The sequence below is a fragment of the Cavia porcellus genome, unplaced genomic scaffold (assembly GCF_034190915.1).
Source record: "Cavia porcellus strain 051 isolate PalLab524CR breed Dunkin Hartley unplaced genomic scaffold, mCavPor4.1 scaffold_1, whole genome shotgun sequence".
Classification (NCBI taxonomy): domain Eukaryota; kingdom Metazoa; phylum Chordata; class Mammalia; order Rodentia; family Caviidae; genus Cavia; species Cavia porcellus.
Genome location: NW_026947484.1, coordinates 177,995,005 through 178,010,688, shown reverse-complemented (window position 1 = coordinate 178,010,688; position 15,684 = coordinate 177,995,005). Strand labels below are relative to the sequence as shown.

The window sequence follows — 15,684 nt, the reverse complement described above, 5'->3', positions numbered from 1 at the left end:
AAGCTAAAGGAAAAGCCAAGTCCATGAGGTGCTGGATTATGTCTGCAAACCCATGCATTTGACTTGAAGACTTACCAATGACTTTGATGTGGAAGGTGCAGGTGGCTTGGTTGCTGGATGAGTCTGTCGCTGTGTATGTGATGGCCACATCTCCGATTGGGAAAAGGTAAGGCGGGGTAAAAGCTGGATGGACGTGGAGTGACACCTGTGGGAGACAAATATTTTGGAAGCTAAAGTTAATGTCAAAGGTACATTTATTCTCTTTCAATTTATGTATTTTCATCAAGGTAATATTACAAATGGTACAGTATTTCATGTAGGGAAAATGGCATCATAGCCTTCTATGGTATATATTTCCAGGCTACTTACATAGTTTATAATGTTGATATATATTTCGCATTTCTTAAGCATAATGTCTTGACATGTTTTATGCTTTTACGTAGTTTTTAAAGCTTAAGATGTCTCTATAACTTTGAAATATCTCCATAATATTCAGTATATATGATCACTTGAGAAAAGTCTGTTGAAAATGAGTTTCAGCCCCAATTTTTTTCTGGTAAATAGTTCTAGGATGGACTGTTTTAGATAGATAATTTAAAAATCTTTCCATTATTTCCTGAATTTCCATCAATCGAATTAATCCCAACCATTAACATTTAATTAACAGATAATACAAAATTTCTCTCCCAAAATATGGTAACAATTTTCAGTCTCATTTTCAATGGCTATAATGTCAGTGTCAAAGTTCTCTGATCTATGGTAAATATCATCACTTCTTGGTAAACTAAAAATATGGTATTAGGTCATCTTTCTTCATATGTGTGTATGTGGGTATGTGTGTGTTTCTGTGTATCTGGAGAACTCAACTCAGGACCTCATACATGCTAGACAAATGCTTTATCAATGAGCTACATCCCCAGCCTGTTTGTTTCCTTTATTTTTAATTTTTGCAAAACAGTTATGCAGAATAATGAGATCCATTTTGGAATACTGATATATGCATATAAGATATTTTGACTGTTTTCATTCTTTTTCCCATCTATAAAAGTCTACCCTTCTAGTTTCCTGTCATTGTACTTCTATTTTTATTTTATTTATTTTAAAATTTCTCACATAAGAGATAATATACTATATTAAGCTTTCTGAGATTCATTTATTTCCCATAACTTTATGGTCTCTAGCTCTATTCATTTTTCCACAAATTATGGGTTTCATTTTTCTTTCTGGTTGAAATAATACACCATTGTATATTTGTATATATCACGTTTTCTTTATTCATTCATCTATTTATGGGCATCTAGACTGTTTCCATAGCTTAGCTGTTGTGAATTGTGCCACTATAAACATGGGTATACATATATCATTACAATATCTCAGCACTGGTTTCTTAATGTCTTATGCTTAAATTCTCATATGTTTGAATTGTATCACAATATATTGTTTCTTTTTGAATTATATTTTTATCTTCCTCCAGTTTGAAATCGTGATGTGGTAAAATCATATTAGCATATTATGTAATAAACATTCTAATCTTTTACGATAAATTTAAAACATTGTCAGTGTTTGGTAGTGTTTTATTTTTAACCTTGGAAATGTTTAGAAATACAGAATCACAAGTACTTATACAGTTAAAGGTATTTCAGTTCCACCATAGTTTAAAAATGTTCTTCAAACAAGCTTAGAAAGTCATTCATGCAGTAATTTGATGAACATTTAAATACATTTGATGGGATACTTTTAATGATTTTAAAAGAATTTGGAAATGATTTTGTGTGTATTATGATCTGAGAATATAGCATTACATTTTTTTTTTTCTGGTACCAGGGATTGAACTCACGACCTCACGCTTGCCAGGCAGGTGCTTATGCCACTGAGCTAAATCCCCCGTCTCTATAGTACCAAATTTAAAAATCATTCATCATTTCCCTTCATGACATTTTAAAATCCATAAACACATTGACTCTATTGTGGTACAGTACCATGTATTTTATTTATTTTTATTTTGCAAATAGTACAATTTTGGGGTTTTGATAAGTTTTCATCCCTTATTCGTTTGTGTGTGCAAGTGTGCACATGTGTAGTAGAGACAGAACCAAGGGCTTTGCCCATCTAAATGAATGCTCTAACACTGAGCTATACTCTCAGTCCTCTTTATCTAATTCTTTTTGATATTTCAATCAGTATATTATTCTGTTTCACATTGCAGAATAATTTTAAGTTTCAAAACTATTATGCTGATGGTATCATTTATTCTGTAGATAATGTAAATAATGTAATGTAGATAATGTAATGCAGATAATGTACATTTATTCTATAGATATTGAGCTTTTCCATCTATAAATATGCTCTGTGTTTCTATTTGATTTCATTGTTTTATCTGAAAATATTTCATATTTTCTTTTAAATTCCATTCACCTTTCTTATTAAGATGTCCTAAATATTTTGCATTGTATCTTACATGCTCAGTAGAATCTTCTTTGAGTAGCCCCATTATACAACATTATATCTTATATAATGGTATGTGTGGCAGTATGAATTTTTGTCTGGGTATTCAATATACCTATGAAGTCAAGATATAAAAAAATCTATAAGTTTGAAACACTCATTTGGAATGCAGGCGAAAAACCTAGACCACTAGGTTTGCTGACTACATGGAATAGATAGTAGATATCAAAGACAGTAAGTAGATATAACATATGAATAATTATTGTTCTTGATAGAATGAATGAATGAATTGCAAAAATACTCAAAGTTGTAGAAGAAAACTTGAAGCTAAAGAAAAACATGACTATAGATAAAAGGGACTGTTGATGTATTAAGTAGAATCCATGAGGAATAATTAATACCTAAACAGATCTTAAATAATTTAATGTATGATTGAAGAATCTCACATTATCTGGGACAATGCTAAAAGCAGGGGCAGGCTAAGAAACTTTCATTAAACTCTCTTAGTCATTAAATGCCTGTCTGGACATAAAAGACATTCTTGTACATACAAAGGCTCAGTAAACATAGTGCGTCTGCATATATTTTTTCTGAATGAAAGAAATTTGAACACGCCAAACAGGAGCTCAATCATAATAAAACTTACAAGTGGAGAAGTCAGAGTATGATAGAATTGCCAGCAAACTCAGAATTATATAAATACAGAGTTAGCATGAAAAATGGTTACAAATGTGGCTATAAAACAGACATCAAAGATTATAATTTGTACAAATATATGTATATAGCAAAATATAATAATTATTCAATAACAAATTGGAATTAAGATCCCAGGGTATATCAATAAACCCAAAGTAGTTGAAAAGTTACGAGAATAATTTATTCATTTTATTTGGGGAGAGGCCCAACAGATATTCTTGCTTTTTCCACCACAGAAAATTAGGTAATTATTAGTTTATGTATGTTTTAAAACCTTACTTAAATTCTTCTGTATGCATAGTTGCAGCTGTGTTGCCAAAACTGAAGCATATGTGTGGTAAGTAATGCCATAGCATAAAGAGAGCCCCTGCTGATGAATGAGTTACAAAGAGGTTGACCTTCAACATGGTCCTGTACCCCGCACTCACCATGAGCCACATTTACAGACTTTGATGGAATAGGAGTACTCACTTGGGGAAAGTGCCGGGCCTCCTCTCTCTCTCCTTCATGGGAAAATGACCACTTCAGATCAAGCAGCTGGGCTTCAGACAGACCCTCTGAGAACACTGGGAGAGCAGGGTGCCTGCATAAAGCAGAGACCAGCTTCCCACTTCCAGGGTAGATGCATGCTGGGCATAGAAACCCACAGATGCACCCTCATGTGGTGAGTGAGAGCTAGTGTGATAGTTTCCTTGGAGTTTAGAGACAGATGCCTGCTTCACCTCTGGTGAATGCTGAAGGCTTGATCAAACAGTATAGGCAGCACAGGAGGAGGAATGCTCGGGCCATGAGTTAGGCTGCACTTCTGTTCTTAGGCATGATAAAGACAGGCAGGCCAAAGGGGCAGGGGAGGCGTGCCTGAGTCATTTTGCCTATATCCTGTTGCAGAGGTCTTCAGAAGCTGTGAGCTGTATCACAAGGCCTGGAGCAGAGCGAATTTGCAACTCCACAGCAGAGAACTTTGTGGGAAAGAGGGTGTGTCCCTGGGAGGTCTCCTGCAGAATCCATATATGAACCAGATGAGAAAGCCACTATCTGCATCTCAGAGTACATCAGAAATACAGGGAAAACTAGAGCATTGTTTATAAAATATTGCTTAGAGAAAAAACAAGCCTTAGCTAAATGCAAGATTCGAAACCATCCTCAAAAATACTCTTTTCCAAGCTGTGTTGGTTTCCTATTGTTATCATAATAAATTCTTATAAATTTTGCAGTTTTGCAAAACAAAAGTTTAACATAACAGTCCTATAGTTGAGAGACATTGATGTCTTACAGGATTAAAATGAAGACATTAGCCGAGCTGCATCTGTTTCCTTTATGTTTCTAGCTTCTACAAACTGCTGAATGACTCTTCCTATGGCTGCTAAAACTTTCAGTGCCCAGCAGAGCCTCTCAGTTCACTTCTCTCTAATCCTATAATCCTCTTTTAAGGACTAAGATAATTAAATTGTATTGACTTGGAAAATAAAGGCTCATCTTCCTATCTCGAAATTTTATATCTGTGAAGTTCCTTTGCCATATGAGCAAACATATTCACAGGTTCTGGGAAATAGGACAAGGGTATCTTAGCAGTGGACATTAGTCTGCTTATCACATATGCACTGACCCTAAAGATGCCTGCAGCAGGGATGGAGAGGCACAGAAGAAGCAAACCAGTGTCCACAACTTCTTCCCAAGTCACTCAGGCCAGTTCTGGGAGGCAGGAGAAAAACAAAATCTTTGAAGTAGACACCAGATTCAAGTTTTTATTTAGATAGCAAAATTCTTCTTTTTATCCACAAAAGTGGGTTTAATTACAGAGAAAAACTGTTTGCATATCCCAAAGTAACAAAAGCATGTGATGAGGGAAAAACAGTTATTTTCTACTGATGCTGGTTCAAAATGAGTCACACAGTTATAGTTTTGATCATATTATACATGCAATTTAGCATCCTATTTTTCCACTGAGAAATTTCCCTTTATTGAAAATTGTCTTAGGAAATAATTGGAGATAAAAGCAAAGACTTAGTATGATGATATTTACAGCAATCTCATTAGTTCCTTCCTTTCCATGATTATTCTGTTTTGAATTCACATTTCATGGTCTATTATTACAATTAACCTTTTTTTGCTAATAATCTAAAATACCTTGCCTCTCTTTTTTTTTTAGTATTCTGTATTCTATAGAAACCCAATTATCTTCCATTTTTCCTGTACCAGAGACTCATACACTGAAAAAATTCATAAAGAAATTCATACCATAGTGCAGAGTAATCTCTCTACAAATTTATGACCATCAAACTCAAAAGGGCTTTTAATACTATTCACTAATCATACTATATCTTCTGGTTTTTTACTAGCCATGCTACTATCAAGTATTCCTACTATTTTCCTGATCTACTCAGAATGACTTTTTCAGAAGTTTTCAACACTCCTCAAACTCACTTGGGGTAGTCCTTTCAATTCACTATTTTCTGCCCAGGAGCCATACACAATATTGTCTCCTCCTTTCCCTGTACATTTAGCTTCTCCAACTCCACTAGCTCCCTCCATTTCTGTTTCATCACCTTTAGGAACATCCAAGATTTTCCCCATTGTAGTGCTGGATAATGATACCCAAAGATGTTGTGTCCTAATCCCTAGAACCCGTGACTATGTCACCTTACAGGGCAAAGGGGCGTAGCATATATGACTAAATTAAGAATTGTCGGATGTGGAGATTATCCTGAATGGTGCAGCTGGACACAATGTAACTACAAAGCTCATTATAAAAGGGAGATAGAGGTCGGAGAGAGAAGACAATGTGGTGACGGAGACAGACCACAGAGTGATGCATCCACAACCCAAGAAATGTGGTGGCCTCTAGAAGCTGAAAAATGCAAAGAATGGATTCTCTCCCAGAGTCTTCAGAGACATGGAACCTGAGTTCAGGCTGTCTGCCCCGCTGGCCAAGAAGGTGACCAACGTGCAGGGGTCACCCCATCTTCCTTCTGCTTAGCCTACAGGTGAGGGCGTTTTGTTGATTCAACATCTCCCACTCCACAAAATCAGATAAATTCTAAGCTGATTCTCAGCGTCTTCCTCCAATTTGTTTCCTTGTTTTTGCATTATTTTCATAATTTCTGTCAGGATTGAGGACTTAGATGAGGTGGCCTTAGATGCCTGTGCTCATTTCTTCAATGATTTATAGTGGTTTTGATTCACAAATGGTTTTAACCATTCAACACATCTACTAGAATATTTTGCTTATCACATTCCTTGGAAAAAAAGAAAACCATCAAATAAAAAGATCCCTCAATCTTTTGTCACCCAATTTTGCCTTTATTCCTATTTTCCCCCTACAATGAGCATGACAGACATTGTTCTTCTCAAGTCCAGCTTGAACTTTCCCTGGCCTCTGCTGTCCCTCCTCTCCGCTTTCAGAAGGACCACATTTGATTAGTTTTCTCTCCTCCATTGTCATGATACTGTTTCAGTAAGTCTACTTTGTTATTGATTAGTCATGTTTGAACATCCTTTATGTTAGAAAACAAACCAAATCTCTCATTCTCCAGGAATTGTCACCTTTTTCTTCTCCACAGCTGGTTTCTTTGAAGAGAATTCTACATTCCTTAACCTACTGTGATCTGTTGTTCCCATACTCTATTAAAACAGATGTCACTAAGGTCAGTATTCAGTCTCTGGATTCTGAATCCAACCTACATCTTTCAGTCTGCTGGAACTCAGCTGTAGCCCAGTATAGGACACACGTGACCAAGTGCTCGGAATGCAGAGCTTTCTTCGCTCCATGATGGCGTCCGTTTCTAGTATTTCCCTTCCCTGATGTCTCATCACACTGAGTCTCATCTACCCATTCCCTAAGTATGCTCTTTCTCAGGTTTTAATCTCCGTCACTTTTTAAAATCTGCACAGCCATCTCGGGCAATCTCATCACTCCAGTGCCCTCAGACACAGTCCATGTGCTGACAATCTGCAGAGGGAGCCTACAGCACCCTCCTAATGCTGCCCTTCTTCTGTGTGGCTCGGTTTGAGCTGGATGGGAGACTTGTACCCAATCACTGTGTTTATAAATACGGGACAGAGAATGGATGAGCCATTTTGCAGGCAGTTGCTTGATCTTCCATGACCATGTGGAGTACACGGAAGCCTATAAGCTAAAGCAGGTAATGTCTTGGAGCATCTGCCTCCCATATCTACTCCTATCACCAGGGTAGAACTTTTCTAAAATGAATGCACATGCTAGATTACATTCACAGCAAATTCTCAATTTTTTTCTAGCCATCCTTGTTGTAGAAGTTGGAATATGTGAGTCTAGTGACAAAAACATAGATGACTATATTGGTGAATTTGGAGTCAGGTACTGGATATAATTTGAGCCACATAAATTGTGCCCAAGGAATGAAGGGCAAAATAGGAGGTTCCGGTCGGGAGAAGCACAGATAACAACGCTAAGTAACTCAGGTTGATTCCGTATCTTTTTCCTTTCCTTTTCTTTTTTCTTTCCTTTCCTTTCATTTCTTTTCTTTTTTCTTTCCTTTCCTTTCCTTTCTTTTCTTTTTTCTTTCCTTTCTTTTCTTTTCTTTCTTTCTTTCTTTTTTTTTTGTGACAGGGTTTTACTGTGTAGATCAGGAGGCCCTTGAGCTCACTACATAGCCCAGGATGGCCTCCGACTTGCCATATACTCCTGCCTCAGCCTCCTGAATGCTGGAATTACAGCTGTACACCACCACAACCAGGATATCTTTCTTTCTTAGAAGACCTTCAAATTCTAATAAGGGGTGAAGCATTTTTATTCAAGTAATCTTAGCGGAAACAGCAATACAACTAATCCGTGTAATGAGAGCTTTCCATTGTAGAGATTTTCATCTGAAATTTCTAGTTAAATACTTCAACCTGAGATCATTTTTCTACCAAGTGAGGCATTAACATTTATGAGTGTATGGAGAATACTGTATTATAATTACCAAAGTGTAATAAATCTTCAAGATCACATATGTTTACACTATGTTCAGTATCCATCTGTAAAAGATTGTGAATATTTCTACAAACTTTACCTTTTCACCCGAGTTGTCTTTAGCTGTTGGAATTTGCCAGGTAATGTTAGCAGAATCTTGCTGCTTCTGAGTCTGAGCTTCTATGTCCTTAGGACAGTTGATTTGAGGAGGCTCCATGTCTGCTCCAGAAAACACACAGATCAGTTAAGGTCCTGTTGTGCATTAAGTCATTTAAGAATGAGATGACATTAATACTTTGTGACTAACTTTTTATATCCCAGTGACTTATGAGGCCCTTACTGCCTCATGTCCTACACTTTTCTTACTAGAATTCATTCTCGTGTTCTCTACATTGACTACTGTCAGGCCCCAAAAGTTCCATGGTCTTTTTTTTTTTTTTTTTTTTTTTTTAGTTTGAGAATGTTTTGTTGGAAATAAGAAGAGGAGAACAACAGTTCCTGAATTTTCAGGAGGAATCCTGAATGGGTTGCCCACGGCCTTCTTCTGCACCGGGCGTGGGTATACTCTCTTAATTGTCTCAGTTAATGCCCTCGTCTCCCTTTACCTGTATAACCACTGTTTAACTCTCAGTTTGGGAAGCTATCTCTGACTCTTCTGGTCCTTTAGGGTATCAACTCCCCATGGTCTCACAGGTCTCTATATTCTGCAATGATGAAACTCACTTCAAAGTTGAGTTTTCTCCTCCAACAAAATGTACGTTTTTTGCAAGTCAGGATACATCCTATTGCCCTGTTTTATGTAGTGCTTGACATATAATTAGAGCTTGGTAAATATTTTTGAGTGAAACAAATAAACAGAAAAAAATGTTGACTGCAACAAAAAGAAACCTTGGTGAAAATGAGACTGTCAAGAATTAATTAATATTCCTAGTATGTACTGCCAAACCAAACAACAAATTAAAGCCAGTGTGAAACTACACCACAAATAATTAACTGTATTAACATTATGCAAAGCCACATGCGCTACAATAAAGTTCTCATTATATAATCTAGCATATCCTTTAAGTTATATTGCATAATGTATTGAGTAATCTGCAGGTAGGTATATGTAAATAGATTTCATTGTATCTCACATCTTCTTGCTTTAAAATTTTATTCAATTATTTTTTTCTGAGAGGCATTTATATCTGGAGAATTTTTCCTTGCTAAGATGCATATCAGCATATTAACTGAAAAGCTAAAAGAATGTATTTCCATTTTCAACTTAAATCATAGCTTGACTGGGTTTGCAAATAAAAGTTTATATTAATTTTATTTTCATATTTTGTAGATACTATTGCATTTTCTTCTGGAAAGTAGAACTGTGAAGAAGTGTATCGGATTCTTGTGTATTAGGCACAATTTCTCCTTCTCTTTGGAAACGTGTATAAAATTCTCTCATTAATTTTGCATCTGAGAAATTTCTCTTGGAGGACACAAACAGTGCGAGCCCAATACTCAGGGATCATTTTGGATTTAAGGATTTGTTTCTTCAGATCACTAACATACGTCCAAAACATCCATTTCACTAGTTTTATTTTTTGGCTTCTTCTCTTAAAGATGTGATATTTGTACTTCTAAGAACTCTTTTTTTGTTTTTTTTTTTAATAAATAGTATTTTAATAGTATTCTTCTCTTATCACAGGGAAAATGAAAACATCCTCTAGTGAATATGACAGATGCAACTTTCAAAGTGCAGAGAACTTATTTCATTATTAGAGATCAATTAGTCTCACTTGTTTCATATGGACCAGAAATTTCTCAACAATTTTCACTTTCTGATGGAAAACTTACCTGATTTGCAGCACTGAAATTCCCCTTATTTTTTAATGCTTGTGCTACTGCTCCATATTTTGTGATTAGCTTTTGTAAACCCATCATTTTGAACGACCCTCTAACTCGTATTCTAGTAGCACTTTCTATTTTACCATGGTCCTAACCTCACTCGCGTGCCACTGTGTAGAGACCTGGTATGTAACCTGGACAGTGTGGAGACGCACCTTTGCACACAGCTGTCTGGACTCTGGCGCTCCACTTTCCGGAAGTGGTGCATCTCACTTCTCGTGCTCCAGATAAGATGAATCCTGGGCGGCAGCTTAACTGGCACAACATCCCTGGTGTGGCTGGCTGCTTGCCACAGGTGGGCGGGGACACGATGACACCTTTGGGTTTCTGAAAGACTGCACAATGGCGTTCTAAAATAGGGAGATAAGAGAATGTTATGTGCATTCCCACATAATAGAAATGCCGTAGATTCTCTTTACTCAAGGAAATTACAGTTTTTCGGACTTGAGATTGCCACAAGACACTAAATAACTACATGACACAGACTATATATATATGATGTGTCTTTCTTTCTTTCTTTCTTTCTTTCTTTCTTTCTTTCTTTCTTTCTTTCTTCCTTTCTTTCTTTCTTTCTTTCTTTCTTTTAGGGTCTCTTTATGCAGTACAGGATTATTTTTGAACTTACTACATAGCCCAGGATAGCCTCAAACCACAGTAATCCTCCTCCCTCAGCCTTCTGAGTACTGGGATTATAGGTGTGCACTACCACACCAGACTATATAATGTGTTGTTAAATAACACTGAACTATACTTCTTTAGTTACCTGGGGGGTTTTTGTCAAGAAATCAAAATCTTGGAACACTTCTGGTATTTTCATCAATGCTACTCTCCACTTTTGTCATTTACTGGGAGCACTTTCATTTGGTTTTCAGAATACTATTTTATGATTTGGGAATATGAGATGATAAATTGGATCTTATTTTTCAAAACTTGAGTGATATATTCTTCAATAAATTTCTGTTTTATGAGCTTTTGGGTGCCATCTTGAAGACAGCACATAGTGAGAAGTTTTTATATCCTCTCTAAAATCACTATTTTGTCCTTACTGGTATCTTCAGCATAGACCAGTGGTGGTGAACCTTATAAAGCTCTCAGTGATGCAAACAGTCCACTGCCGCAAGTATGCCATAGGTTCACCATCCCTGACATACCCCAAGAGTGGCAGATGAGCTAGGTGAAATGCTGACAGAGAGGAAAATCATGGCTAGGACTTACTGTAAGATGTGATAACCTAAGATAATGCAGGCACAGTTCTCTGTTGTAGCAGAGATTCCACTGGCAGCACTGCTCACAGCTTCAGTTGTATTTTCGATGTAGTAATAACAAGCATGTATTTGATGCCTACTATGTGCAGGGCATAATTCTAAAAGCTTCACATATATTAATTCATTTACTTAATTCTACATAGTAAAGATTATTATTGTCATTAACAAACACGTGTATTGAGCATAATAGTAACTTTTCTGAAGTCACTCAGCAGGTAAGTGGCAGGAAAATCCTGATGTTCCTAAATATTCCACCACTGTCTTTCTCTCTGAGTTGATTTCTTTTAACATTTTGTAGCAACAACAGCCATTTTTCCTGAGAGGTGTGTTTGCCTCTGTTTTGGCAGCGTGAGTTATATGCCTGCTCAGACTTCCTGTCCTGTTTTGATGAAGAGGAGTATCGCATCCAAATTTGTGATTCACAAACAATGAATCAGGCACAATTATCTTTTCTTCAAAATTACTCCTTCACAGAGAAAGAAAATTACCCCTTTGACCCTCAAAATTGTTGAAGATTTTATTTTCTTTTTCATTGCTTATTCATAGTATTCTGGGTGAACATTTAAGTTTTTATACAATCTAATCTACAAATTTTTTCTCCTTAAATATCTTCACTGCTTTGATGATGAATAAGTTCTAAGATTGGTTAGTATTCATTTATATATGTTAGCTTATATCTTAAGTTTTAATGATTACTTTTTACTGCATATTTTAAAGTCTATGAATAATTTATTTCTGTGTGCTGCATGAATTAAGAACATGAGAAAAATTTTATTTTGTTTCATTTTTCCTAAGGAATTAGTCAAATTTTCTATATGACTAGTAGACTAATCTTTTTCTCCCCAACTGCTCTGTGACACTTTCTCAGTAACACAAGAAATTTGTAAGCTTCAGGATCTGTTCAAGTCACCTTGATCTGCAGTCATTTTTGCATAGTTCTAGCTTTTACAACTCTAGAATGTATTTTTAAACCTGTTAAAATTACTTTCTCTCTATTAGTATTATTTTCAAACTTATTTTAGCAATTATTTATTTTTTGTCTTTTGAGATAAGAGTTTCACTATGCAATTCACGCTGGCTTGAACTCACTGTGTTGCCCAGGCTGGCCTTGAACTTGCACTGATCCTCCTACCTCAGCCTGTGCAGTGTTGGGATTACAGGTGTGCACCATCATGCCCAGTCTTTAGTGTTTTTCATTTGATTTGATTTTTTAATTTTAAGGAGAATAAAACCAAACAAAATGAAACAGAATAAAGTTAATCAAAACAAAATAATGAAAGTGATACTTCAAAACAAGATAACAGAAAATCAACAATGGTTACCATAATATATCTTGTTATCTTCAAAATGGCTGCTCATACCATCAAATATAATAGAATCAAACAAACAAAATAAAAACAGACAAACAAAATAGAATAAAACCAAACCAAACAAAAATGACACAGGACTTCAAAACAAGACAATAGGCAATTAAAAATGGCTACTACCTTCCCTATAGACATTTTCTCCCTTTTCACTTTCACAATATTTATTGTACATTTTGGATCCTACTAACTCCTTCAGTTTTTTATACTAAGGAGACAACATAATGTTCATCCTTAGAGTCCAAAACATTTCATTCAAAATCTCAAGATGCATCCATTTATCTACAAGATCCTTGAGGTTATCTTTCTTTATAATGGAGTAGCTTTCCATTGTATAAAAATACCACATCTTTCTTACTCATTCTGCAGTTGATGGGCTAGCTACCCATTTTTTTCTGAATCCTCATCACATGGAACACAACTTCTTCTCTCACCTTCAGTCCCTGAATTTCCTCTTGAGTCAAGAGTGTAGCGTATGGAAAGATCCTGTCTCTCAATCTACTCTGCCTGTGTTTCTTTTTGTTGGTGAACGGAGGCCAACTCCATGTGACTGACATGCACTGGCTCATCTCTGCCATGCTGTCCTCCTGCTATGGGCCCTCCACTCTTCCCCTCTGTTCAGTCGCTGCCCTGCTCACTGGTCCCTCTCTGCTGGCGCTCATGGAACCATGGTCATTTTTATCTCTCTCTAGAATATTCTTTGGCATCCTTTGTAGGGTGGGTTTGGTGGTCATGAATTCCTTCTGGTCTCACATCTAATGTTTTTTTTTTTAACAAACCTTAGAATCACTCCCAAATTCTAAAATGAGAATAAAAAGCAAATATCATTTCATGCTGTTGAATGAGGTTGAATTTTACCTTTACATATATTTGGAGACTACTTGACATTTCAGTAAAATTGTATATGAATGTTAAAATGTTCTATTTTTTTGACTTTCAGTAACATTTTCTTTTTAAATACAGTTTCTACACACTTCTGTTTAATGTTGTTCTGATATTTTATATAGATCTTTTGAATGTGACTTTTCATTATTTATCTTATTGTATAAAAAAGCTGCTTATAGGCTATTTTTGTGAATTTAATGAACACAGATTTTTGGTAGATTCTTTCTTTTTCTAGTAAATATACAATCTGTAATGATGATGAGTTTGAATCTCAATATCTCTGATCTAATGGCTTATTATCAAGGCTGCAGTTTAGAACAATACTAAAAAACATGGATGATTCTGAGCATCTTTTTCTTTTTCCTAGATTTGATAAAACTGTGTCTTGTTTCTTCATAAGCAATTTAGGTTTAAGATGGACATTTTCAATGATGTCTGAGATATCAATATATACAAGTTTCTTAAAATATATGAAAATGTGTTTTGATAATAATGATGCATTCTTGCTTTCTACCAAGTGACTAAATTTTTCCCATTTGTTACAATGAAGTAACTTATTATATTGATAATTTCAAATCATTTTTGTATGTCCAAGATAAATTTTCCTTGATTTTCATAAACCATTTTTTGAACATGGATTGCTAGTCTAGTATATTTGCTATTATAACTACACATACATTTGTGTGTATTTTTTGTTGATAATATGTCAACCTCAAAATAAATACTCCTATAATAGGTATTGGAGTGTTTCCCATTATTTGGGCCAGGCATCTGGCTTGAAATTTCTTTTCTGAATGTTTGAAAGAATTTTCTTTTATTATCCTTCAGTCGTCTTTAGAGGAATAACTGATATTATAATAGCATTTTCTATTTTTATATGTAAATGTATATTTGAATTTTTGCTTTTTTGAATTATTTATAAATTTGCATCTTAGAAATCATAAACACTAAAAGCTGTCCATTTATATATAATTTAAAGATCATACAATATTTTATTTTTAAAAAGCTTCAGACATCTATATACTTTATTGTAACATCTCAGAGAAGTTCTTTGTTTACACTTTCTTTGCTTATATTTTAAACTAATTTATTAAATAGTTCCTTCTTTAATATTATACTGCATCCTACTTTCTTTTATAATTTGTTTTTCTTTATTTAAACAATAATTGCTGAGTCTTTCAATTTTCCATGGACTTATTCTGTTCCTAACTATTAAATCAAGTATTCAGTTATTTTTATTTATACCTATTTAAAAATTAAAGGATCTTTAAAATTCTCTGGTTCATGATCTTTCATTTTCAATAAGACAGCAATAAATCATGTTTAACAAAGTAAGAGGATCATGTAGCATTATTTTTTTTTTAATAAAAATTCATCTGAATTGGCCTCCACTTCAGGGAAAATATGTATTGTTACCTGAACCTGCAAATTTCACTGAGTTAGAAAACTAAGTCAGAAAAGAAGTCTTTTTATCAGTGGAGAGGAATAAGCAGCATGGTTTTTCAATGTATCTACAACATCACACATCTATGTGGATTTTTAAATTCACATTCATTACTAACCAATGTTCAGTTCTAGGTCTTCAGAGATCACTGGAAAAAGCAGAGACCTGGAGAAATGAATCACCCAAGGCCCCACACCTTCTGGGCTCTTACCCACACACCGGGGTTCTCCTCCATCCCAATGGGAGTTTCCTTGGCAGGTAAGTTTAGCGCTTCCTTCCAGTCTGTACCCTTCATCACAGGTAACCAAGCAAGTTGTCCTGTAGGACATGTCCCTTGTGGAACAGCTTATGCGGCCATGTTTGGGCTGGCGGAGATGGGGGCATGTTCTCACTGTACAAAATGCAAACAATCAGACCATGGTTTACTAAATAAGGATAAAAATAGTAATTTTAAATGTAATAACATCACATTACAAGCAAAAAATTCCTGTTCTTAAAAACAGAAAGTGATAAGTAACTCACCATTATTCTGTAGTATCACGGATTAATTAAAAGCCTTTGCTTTTATCAAAATGCATTGCTAGGACTGTGTCTAATTCTCTATCCTTAAGTGAGAAACTCAAACTGTCTATGGGATCTGTGCATAGATAGACATGGTGGCTGTAGATTAGAGGTGGCTGACAATGTACCCACCAGGAAGGAAGAAATATTTTCCAGAATTGGAGTTTTAGGTTCAGGGTCAAATTAGTTCTCAAAACTCAGAGCCAT

At 35.3% G+C, this 15,684-nt stretch overlaps 1 protein-coding gene across 1 annotated transcript in view; it reads right to left on the bottom strand.

The window, feature by feature from the left end:
• Window positions 1–15,684, bottom strand: part of Svep1 (sushi, von Willebrand factor type A, EGF and pentraxin domain containing 1) — a 176,936-nt gene that overhangs the window by 99,459 nt on the left and 61,793 nt on the right. Inside the window, exons 6-9 of the mRNA XM_063260974.1 lie at window positions 15,128–15,307; window positions 10,114–10,308; window positions 8,175–8,293; window positions 76–205 (exon numbers count right to left, since the gene is read on the bottom strand). Of these exons, the coding sequence (XP_063117044.1) occupies window positions 76–205; window positions 8,175–8,293; window positions 10,114–10,308; window positions 15,128–15,307 (624 nt within the window). The remainder of the gene's footprint in view (window positions 1–75; window positions 206–8,174; window positions 8,294–10,113; window positions 10,309–15,127; window positions 15,308–15,684) is intronic.